General features: G+C 46.2%; 1 protein-coding gene across 1 annotated transcript; it reads left to right on the forward strand.

The window, feature by feature from the left end:
* The first annotated feature begins 2,039 nt into the window (after positions 1-2,039).
* LOC120059554 (extensin-2-like) lies at positions 2,040-3,704 on the forward strand. The gene has a single exon (XM_039008688.1). It carries the CDS (start codon positions 2,040-2,042, stop codon positions 3,702-3,704), a length of 1,665 nt encoding a protein of 554 aa, XP_038864616.1.
* Positions 3,705-11,150: the final 7,446 nt, after the last annotated feature.

Here is an 11,150-nt window from a genome sequence, read left to right on the forward strand (position 1 = left end):
TGTCAGCAAAATTCTGGATAAATCATTAAGAAGTCTACAGCGGGTAACACTCACAGGTTGTTCGTCCAGGATGGCTGACAGCCATCTCCAAAAGTGACGTTTTTACGCACGTTCTCTCTTCATAATGAATCATGTTTCAGTCTAGTTGTGGTCCCTAAAGCTATGATACAAATGATAAAAGTGAGTGGAAATTGATAGATTTAACACACAATTCCACTTGCATGTCTTTAGCCACTGTTGCAATCGAGAAAGTAAGAGTAGGATACAGAGAAGCGGCAGACCTAATACAGTTGTAAAATTACCATTCTATTTGAATTTGGGGAAAGATAGACTGAACATGACTGTGGATTGCTTTTAACAGCCTGCTTTCACTTCAGGGATTTTCCTAACAGACAGATTAGAATTATAAATGGGAAATGTGATAGGAAATAGGCTGAGTGGCTTATTAAAAGTGATTCCTTCTAGGAGTCCACGACAAGGTCCCAAATGGCACCCTATACCCGATTATAGTGCACTACTTTTGACCAGGAACCATAGTGCTATGGGCTCTCGTGTTTCCCTCTGTCTGCAGAGCTGAAACTGAACATGAATACTATATGAGTCTAACCAAAGCCCAAAGGAAAGGGTTTTATTATGCTAATTAATTTTTATTCTTCCTCCTTTTACAGACTCTGACAGAGACGCCATCAGATGCTTGGCCGGCCCTTTATAGGAGGCTTGGCGATCATTAGTGTTGTAATAATTCCTAATTTCTCATGACCTTCTACCTGACGCGCTGGATACACATTATAATATTATGAGAGTAACTACTTATTTCATGGCTTCTCATTCCTTCTACCTGACGTGTTTGGAGGTGCTCAGTCTACACAGCCAAGAATAAAACCAAAACAAGTTCTCTCTCTTCAACAGAGAAGTTCCACATTGTTTAAAAAACATTCCGTGATGTTTGTTTTGGGGCAGAGGCAGAGAGCCAGCTCGGGAGAGAGGGGATAGGATGGTTAGTATTTGGAGAATGAACAGCCCAATAGCCTCTGGCCTGAGCCTGGCCCTGTGTTTGGGCATGGGTTTGGGCCTGGGTTTGGGTCTGTGTTTGGGCCTGGGGTTGGGTTTGGGCCTGGGTGGGCCTGGGTTTGGGTTTGGGTCTGGGGTTGGGCCTGGGTTGGGGCCTGGGTTTGGGCCTGGGTGGGCCTGGGTTTGGGCCTTGGTTTGGGCCTTGGTTTGGGCCTTGGTTTGGGCCTTGGTTTGGGTCTTGGTTTGGGTCTTGGTTTGGGCCTGGCCCTGGATTATGAGTGTAGCTCTGTGTAGCTACAAGGCAAACGTGGAGCAGCTAACACAGGCCTTTGTTCTTAGCCAATCAGAGGCAGCTGTGTAAACCCAGCTCGACAGGGTGGGATAGTGGGGGTCATCTCTACGGATGCTGCTGTAGGCCTCAAGCCCATCCTGCTACTGGAGCCCGAGGGCCCGGGCATAGGGGGCATGATCCCACAACAGCCACCCAGACACTGGCTAGAATGGCCTTCCTGACCCCCACATCTTCCTGCCCCCCAACATGGTCTCCAATGTTTAGTCTTGGATTAATCTGGCCCTCTCTCTATGTCATTGTTATCTAAGACACGTAAATATACATGCACGCGTGGCCACAGGAAGCACTGAGTAACTGGTTGGCCTTTGTGTGTTTGTTGGTTATCTTAGTCAAAGGCTGGGCCGTCCTCTACACGTCCCCACACCCTCCTCTACACGTCCCCACACTCTCCTCTACACGTCCCCACACCGTCCTCTACATGTCCCCACACTCTCCTCTACACGTCCCCACACTCTCCTCTACATGTCCCCACACCCTCCTCTACACGTCCCCACACCCTCCTCTACACGTCCCCACACCCTCCTCTACACGTCCCCACTCTCCTCTACACGTCCCCCACACCCTCCTCTACGTCCCCACACCCTCCTCTACGTCCCCACACCCTCCTCTACACGTCCCCACTCTCCTCTACACGTCCCCCACACCCTCCTCTACACGTCCCCACACCCTCCTCTACATGTCCCCACACCCTCCTCTACACGTCCCCACACCCTCCTCTACATGTCCCCACACCCTCCTCTACGTCCCCACACCCTCCTCTACGTCCCCACACCCTCCTCTACATGTCCCCACACCCTCCTCTACATGTCTCCACACCCTCCTCTACATGTCCCCACACCCTCCTCTACGTCCCCACACCCTCCTCTACATATCCCCACACCCTCCTCTACATGTCCCCACACCCTCCTCTACATGTCCCCACACCCTCCTCTACATGTCCCCACACCCTCCTCTACGTCCCCACACTCTCTTCTACATGTCCCCACACCCTCCTCTACGTCCCCACACTCTCTTCTACATGTCCCCACACCCTCCTCTACATGTCCCCACACCCTCCTCTACGTCCCCACACCCTCCTCTACATGTCCCCACACCCTCCTCTACATGTCCCCACACCCTCCTCTACATGTCCCCACACCCTCCTCTACATGTCCCCACACCCTCCTCTTCATGTCCCCACACCCTCCTCTACATGTCCCCACACCCTCCTCTACATATCCCCACACCCTCCTCTACATATCCCCACACTCTCCTCTACATGTCCCCACACCCTCCTCTACATGTCCCCACACCCTCCTCTACATGTCCCCACACCCTCCTCTACGTCCCCACACTCTCTTCTACATGTCCCCACACCCTCCTCTACGTCCCCACACTCTCCTCTACATGTCCCCACACCCTCCTCTACATGTCCCCACACCCTCCTCTACATGTCCCCACACCCTCCTCTACATGTCCCCACACCCTCCTCTACATGTCCCCACACCCTCCTCTACATGTCCCCACACCCTCCTCTACGTCCCCACACTCTCTTCTACATGTCCCCACACCCTCCTCTACGTCCCCACACTCTCCTCTACATGTCCCCACACCCTCCTCTACATGTCCCCACACCCTCCTCTACATGTCCCCACACCCTCCTCTACATGTCCCCACACCCTCCTCTACATGTCCCCACACCCTCCTCTACGTCCCCACACTCTCCTCTACATGTCCCCACACCCTCCTCTACGTCCCCACACCCTCCTCTACATGTCCCCACACCCTCCTCTACATATCCCCACACCCTCCTCTACATGTCCCCACACCCTCCTCTACGTCCCCACACCCTCCTCTACATGTCCCCACACCCTCCTCTACGTCCCCACACCCTCCTCTACGTCCCCACACCCTCCTCTACATGTCTCCACACCCTCCTCTACGTTCCCACACCCTCCTCTACATGTCCCCACACTCTCCTCTACATGTCCCCACACCCTCCTCTACATGTCTCCACACCCTCCTCTACATGTCTCCACACCCTCCTCTACATGTCCCCACACCCTCCTCTACATGTCCCCACACCCTCCTCTACATGTCCCCACACCCTCCTCTACATGTCCCCACACCCTCCTCTACATGTCCCCACACCCTCCTCTACATGTCCCCACACCCTCCTCTACATGTCCCCACACACTCCTCTACATGTCCCCACACCCTCCTCTACATGTCCCCACACCCTCCTCTACACGTCCCCACACCCTCCTCTACATGTCCCCACACCCTCCTCTACATGTCCCCACACCCTCCTCTACATGTCCCCACACCCTCCTCTACATATCCCTACACCGCTCTGAGATAGCAGGGTTACAGGAAATTGCGTCCCACTGTAATGAAAAGCCACATCTCAGAACTCAGCTGGGGAGGACAAGAGAGCAAAACGAATCAGACTGAGTGACTTCACCAGAGAAGAGAACATGTTGTGAGAACTCTGCTTTTTCCAGAGAAGAGAGAAAACCTTGGGGTACTGAAGAGGTTGAATAAAAATATAAACTGTTTAGAATGACGCTGCACATTGTAGAATATAAAACAGCTGCAAATGGGAAAGTTGTGATGCCCACTTCACTCCATGCATTGGAAGACCTTTCAGCAAACACATCAACCTGACCTCTATGCTGTGAAAACCAAAAAACATCAGTATTTCATGGAATGTGGCTCGAGGAAGAGTAAAATGACAAAGTAAAGAATCCACTGTTTTTATCCTTTTATGTTTCAGTTAGAAAATAGAGGACTCCGTCAGTATCGTTTGCCAGACCCTGTTAGTATCGTTTGCCAGACTCTGTTAGTATCGTTTGCCAGACTCTGTTAGTATCGTTTGCCAGACTCTGTTAGTATCGTTTGCCAGACTCTGTTAGTATCGTTTGCCAGACTCTGTTTGTATTGTTTGCCAGACTCTGTTAGTATCACTTGCCAGACTCTGTTTGTATCGTTTGCCAGACTCCGTTAAAATCGTTTGCCAGACTCCGTTTGTATCGCTTGCCAGACTCCGTTAAAATCATTTGCCAGACTCCGTTAAAATCGGTTGCCAGACTCCGTTTGTATCGTTTGCCAGACTCTGTTAGTATCGCTTGCCAGACTCTGTTAGTATTGTTTGCCAGACTCTGTTTGTATTGTTTGCCAGACTCTGTTAGTATCGCTTGCCAGACTCTGTTTGTATCGTTTGCCAGACTCCGTTTGTATCGCTTGCCAGACTCCGTTTGTATCGCTTGCCAGACTCCGTTAAAATCATTTGCCAGACTCCGTTAAAATAATTTGCCAGACTCCGTTTGTATCGTTTGCCAGACTCCGTTTGTATCGTTTGCCAGACTCCGTTAGTATCGCTTGCCAGACTCTGTTAGTATCGCTTGCCAGACTCTGTTAGTATCGCTTGCCAGACTCTGTTAGTATCGCTTGCCAGACTCTGTTAGTATCGCTTGCCAGACTCTGTTAGTATAATTTGCCAGACTCTGTTAGTATAATTTGCCAGACTCTGTTAGTATCGCTTGCCAGACTCTGTTAGTATCGCTTGCCAGACTCTGTTAGTATCGCTTGCCAGACTCTGTTAGTATCGCTTGCCAGACTCTGTTAGTATCGCTTGCCAGACTCTGTTAGTATCGGTTGCCAGACTCTGTTAGTATCGTTAGTATCGCTTGCCAGACTCTGTTAGTATCGCTTGCCAGACTCTGTTAGTATCGCTTGCCAGACTCTGTTAGTATCGCTTGCCAGATTCTGTTAGTATAGCTTGCCAGACTCTGTTAGTATCGCTTGCCAGACTCTGTTAGTATCGCTTGCCAGACTCTGTTAGTATCGCTTGCCAGACTCTGTTAGTATCGTTTGCCAGACTCTGTTAGTATCGCTTGCCAGACTCTGTTAGTATAGCTTGCCAGACTCTGTTAGTATCGCTTGCCAGACTCTGTTAGTATCGCTTGCCAGACTCTGTTAGTATAGCTTGCCAGACTCTGTTAGTATAGCTTGCAAGACTCTGTTAGTATAGCTTGCCAGACTCTGTCAGTATCGCTTGCCAGACTCTGTCAGTATCGCTTGCCAGACTCTGTTAGTATCGCTTGCCAGACTCATGACGCTCCACCACAGCATCTGTGGGAAGAGACTGGTTGAAACATATAGTTACACTGAGCTGTGACTCTATTCTCCAGTAAGGGGTGTATACTGCGTCTGAAATCATAGCTCTGCTTTTTAGCTTGGCTGATCGGGGGGGATGTAGCAGGGGAGTGAGAAGGAAATGGTAAGCTGCATTGGGCCTTTGAGGCGTTGCGCGCGCACGAACGCACGCACGCACGCACGCACGCACGCACGCACGCACACACACACACACACGAGACTCCATCCTCGCCAGGACCCAGAAAATCAGATTTATGTCCTTTGTAACTATTTTTATTTTTCTGGATTATGTGTGTGTTGTTTGTTTTTTATTGCTAGATATTACTGCACTGTTAGAAACGCTGATCCTGCGATAACATCTGCAAATCTGTGTATGTGACCAATAAACTTTTATTTTATTCGATAACATCTTTAAATCTGTGTACGTGACCAATAAACGTTTATTTTATTTTGAGAGAGAGAGACAGACACAGACACAGAGACAGACAGAGAGAGACACAGAGACAGAGAGAGACACAGAAAGAGACAGAAAGAGAGAGAGAGAGAGAGAGACACAGAGAGAGAGATAGAGAGAGAGAGAGAGAGAGAGAGGGAGAGAGAGAGAGAGAGACACAGAGAAAGAGACAGAGAGAGAGAGAGAGACACAGAGACACAGAGAGAGAGACACAGAGAGAGAGAGAGACACAGAGAGACAGAGAGAGACACAGAGACACAGAGAGAGACACAGAGACACAGAGAGAGACACAGAGCGAGACACAGACACAGAGAGAGACAGACCGAGAGAGAGAGAGAGAGAGAGACAGAGAGAGAGAGACACAGAGATAGACAGAGACACAGAGAGACACAGACAGAGAGAGAGAGACACAGAGACACAGAGAGAGAGAGACACAGAGAGAGAGAGAGACACAGAGAGAGACAGAGACACAGAGAGACAGAGAGAGAGAGAGAGACACAGAGACACAGAGAGAGAGAGACACAGAGAGAGAGAGACACAGAGAGAGAGAGAGAGAAAGACACAGAATCAGCAACAATGGATGGTGATACCTGTGACCATCTCCTTTCTGGGATGGAGACATCGCCAACACATCTCATAGTCAGGCCCTCAGTGCCTCTTCTAGTTGGTCAAGCTGAGGCTACAGAGAACAGTGTGACTGGGTAACTGAACACGACGTGGCATTGGAGGAAGAGATAGCGTGATTGTAATGAAAATAACAGATCGGTTTTCAGGGCCAGATGTATTATGTTGTCTCTGTCAGGTGGCTGTTAGTCAGCGTAGCTTATCACAGTATAATATAATATAAAATAAGCATAAAAAGAAACGTCCCTTTTTTCAGGACCCTGTCTTTCAAAGATCATTCGTAAAAATCCAAATAACTTCACAAATCTTCATTGTAAATGGTTTAAACACGGTTTCCCATGCTTGTTCAATGAACCATAAACAATTAATGAACATGCACCTGTGGAACAGTCGTTAAGACACTAACAGCTTACAGACGGTAGGCAATTAAGGTCACAGTTATGAAAACATAGGACACTAAAGAGGCCTTTCTACTGACTCTGAAAAACACCAAAAGAAAGATGTCCAGGGTCCCTGCTCATCTGCGTGAACGTGCCTTAGGCATGCTGCAAGGAGGCATGAGGACTGCAGATGTGGCCAGGGCAATAAATTGCAATGTCCGTACTGTGAGACGCCTAAGACAGTGCTACAGGGAGACAGGGCGGACAGCTGATCGTCCTTGCAGTGGCAGACCAGATGTAACAACACCTGCACAGGATCGGTACATCCGAACATCACACCTGTGGGACAGGTACAGGATGGCAACAACAACTGCCCGAGTTACACCAGGAACGCACAATCCCTCCATCAGTGCTCAGACTGTCAGCAATAGACTGAGAGCTTGTAGTCCTGTTGTAAGGCAGGTCCTCACCAGAAATCACCGGCAACACCGTTGCTGGAGCAGACAGGACTGGCAAGAAGTGCTTTTCTCTGACGAGTCGCGGTTTTGTCTCACCAGGGGTGATAGTCAGATTCGCATTTATCGTAGAAGGAATGAGCGTTACACCGAGGCCTGTATTCTGCAGCGGGATCAATTTGGAGGTGGAGGGTCCGTCATGGTCTGGGGCAGGGTGTTACAGCATCATCGGACTGAGCTTGTTGTCATTGCAGGCAATCTCAACGCTGTGCGTTACAGGGAAGACATCCTCCTCCCTCATGTGGTACCCTTCCTGCAGGCTCATCCTGACATGACCCTCCAGCATGACAATGCCACCAGCCATACTGCTTGTTCTGTGTGTGATTTCCTGCAAGACAGTAATGTCAGTGTTCTGCCATGGCCATGGAAGAGCCCGGATCTCAATCCCATTGAGCACGTCTGGGACCTGTTAGATCGGAGGGTGAGGGAAGGGCCATTCCCTCCAGTAATGTCCAGGAACTTGCAGGTGCCTTGGTGGAAGAGTAGGTAACATATTACAGCAAGAACTGGCAAATCTGGTGCAGTCCATGAGGAGGAGATGCACTGCAGTACTTAAATGCAGCTGGTGGCCACACCAGATACTGACTGTTACTTTTAATTTTGACCCCCCTTTGTTCAGGTACACATTATTCCATTTCTGTTAGTCACATGTCTGTGGGACTTGTTCAGTTTATGTCTCAGTTGTTGAATCTTGTTATGTTCATACAAATATTTACAAATGTTAAGTTTGCTGAAAATAAACGCAGTTGACAGTGAGAGGACGTTTCTTTTTAGTATAGTACAGTATAGTTTACAAATAGCTTATCACAATATAGTATAGTTTACCCATAGCTTATCACAGCATAGTATAGTTTACCCATAGCTAATAACAGGATAGTATAGTTTACCCATAGCTAATAACAGGATAGTACAGTGTAGTTTACCCATAGCTTCACGCTATATTATAGTATAGTTTACCCATAGCTAATAACAGGATAGTACAGTGTAGTTTACCCATAGCTTATCACAGCATAGTATAATTTACCCATAGCTAATAACAGGATAGTACAGTGTAGCTTACCCATAGCTTCACGCTATATTATAGTATAGTTTACCCATAGCTTATCACAGTATAGTATAGTTTACCCATAGCTTACCACAGTATAGTATAGTTTACCCATAGCATAGCATAGTATAGTATAGTTTACCCATAGCTTACCACAGTATAGTATAGTATAGTTTACCATAGTTTATCACAGCATAGTATAGTATAGTTTACCCATAGCATAGCATAGTATAGTATAGTTTACCCATAGCTTACCACAGTATAGTATAGTATAGTTTACCCATAGCTTATCACAGCATAGTATAGTATAGTTTACCATAGCTTATCACAGTATAGTATAGTATAGTTTACGATAGCTTATCACAGCATAGAATAGGATAGTTTACGATAGCTTATCACAGCATAGAATAGGATAGTTTACCATAGCTTATCACAGCATAGAGTAGGATAGTTTACCATAGCTTATCACAGCATAGAATAGGATAGTTTACCATAGCTTATCACAGCATAGAATAGGATAGTTTACCATAGCTTATCACAGCATAGAATAGGATAGTTTACCATAGCTTATCACAGCATAGAATAGGATAGTTTACCATAGCTTATCACAGCATAGAATAGGATAGTTTACCATAGCTTATCACAGCATAGAATAGGATAGTTTACCATAGCTTATCACAGCATAGAATAGGAAAGTTTACCATAGCTTATGACAGCATAGAATAGGATAGTTTACCATAGCTTATCACAGCATAGAATAGGATAGTTTACCATAGCTTATCACAGCATAGAATAGGATAGTTTACCATAGCTTATCACAGCATAGAATAGGATAGTTTACCATAGCTAATCACAGCATAGAATAGGATAGTTTACCATAGCTTGTCACAGTATATAATAGGATAGTTTACCATAGCTTATCACAACATAGAATAGGATAGTTTACCATAGCTAATCACAGCATAGAATAGGATAGTTTACCATAGCTTGTCACAGTATATAATAGGATAGTTTACCATAGCTTATCACAACATAGAATAGGATAGTTTACCATAGCTAATCACAGCATAGAATAGGATAGTTTACCATAGCTTATCACAGCATAGAATAGGATAGTTTACCATAGCTTATCACAACATAGAATAGGATAGTTTACCATAGCTAATCACAGCATAGAATAGTATAGTTTACCATAGCTTGTCACAGTATATAATAGGATAGTTTACCGTAGCTTATCATAGCATAGTATAGTATAGTTTACCATAGGTAATCACAGCATAGTATAGTATAGTTTACCATAGCTTATCACAGCATAGTATAGTATAGTTTACCATAGCTTATCACAGCATATAATAGGATAGTTTACCATAGCTTATCATAGCATATAATAGTATAGTATAGTTTACCATAGCTTGTCACAGTATAGAATAGGATAGTTTACCATAGCTTATCACAGCATAGTATAGTATAGTTTACCATAGCTTATCACAGCTTAGTATAGTATAGTTTACCATAGCTTATCACAGCATAGTATAGTATAGTTTACCATAGCTTATCACAGCATATAATAGGATAGTTTACCATAGCTTATCACAGCATAGTATAGTATAGTTTACCATAGCTTATCACAGCATAGTATAGTTTACCATAGCTTATCACAGCATAGTATAGTATAGTTTACCATAGCTTATCACAGCATATAATAGGATACCATAGCTTATCACAGCATAGTATAGTACAGTTTACCATAGCTTATCACAGTATAGAATAGGATAGCCAAGCTTACCCACCTCCAGTTACCAGGTCTCTCACAGTTGGCTCTACTTATCCTGCGATTGAGACTAGAAAAACCTTTAGTAACCCGACACACAGACCATGAGGAGGCAGTTGATATTCTGGGCGTATACGATTTCACGTACTGTATCCTTTCACTTTCATTGGACCGTTCTCTCACTGCAATGATCTGATGCTCTTTAAAACAAACAATAACACGAATGTTGTTGTTGATTGATTAATACTGTTGCTATCTTTCACTGTTTCCTCAGTCTTCACTTGTCACCGTGAAGTCACTTCTCCTAAGGTGAGCTCAACATAAGAGCAGTAGACTCAACACATATTTCGTTGTGTGAGTGAGTGGCTACCCCAAGGAGAGTTCCCTGGCTGTGAACTCTCCTTGGCCAGCCACCCCCCAGACCGCCACTCACCCTGACCTCGTCCAGACCCCCCCCCCCCCCCTCCCCTTGCGTCTCAGGCCCAGTCTCCCCTATCTAGCCCAGCCCTGGGGGGTTGTTCACCCCAGCCTCCCCTCTCCCCCCTCTCTCCCTCCAGACTCTCTTCCCCCTGTGCTTTCAAAAGCTCTCTGTGTCACCAGACTGATTAAAACAAACAGCGGTCTTATTTTGGTATCTAATTGAATAGTACTCCTTTTCTTTACGCCAGCTCTGGAGTACGCAGGGTATTAGATATCCATGGAATCCAAAAACCTCCCTAACCCCCCACAACCCTTCTAACCTTCCCCTCCATGACTGATCTTAGATTTCAAACACTGGAGGACATCACATATGGTAGGCAAAGAGTAAATACAGACTTATTAAAATTCCTTTTTAGCCTCCCATGTGTAAACAGGATATGT

The sequence above is a fragment of the Salvelinus namaycush genome, chromosome 14, assembly GCF_016432855.1.
Source record: "Salvelinus namaycush isolate Seneca chromosome 14, SaNama_1.0, whole genome shotgun sequence".
Classification (NCBI taxonomy): Eukaryota; Metazoa; Chordata; class Actinopteri; order Salmoniformes; family Salmonidae; genus Salvelinus; species Salvelinus namaycush.

Bases quoted from the DNA above. Each gene is read 5' to 3' on its own strand.
- LOC120059554 (XM_039008688.1), top strand. From the start codon at position 2,040: ATGTCCCCACACCCTCCTCTACACGTCCCCACACCCTCCTCTACATGT.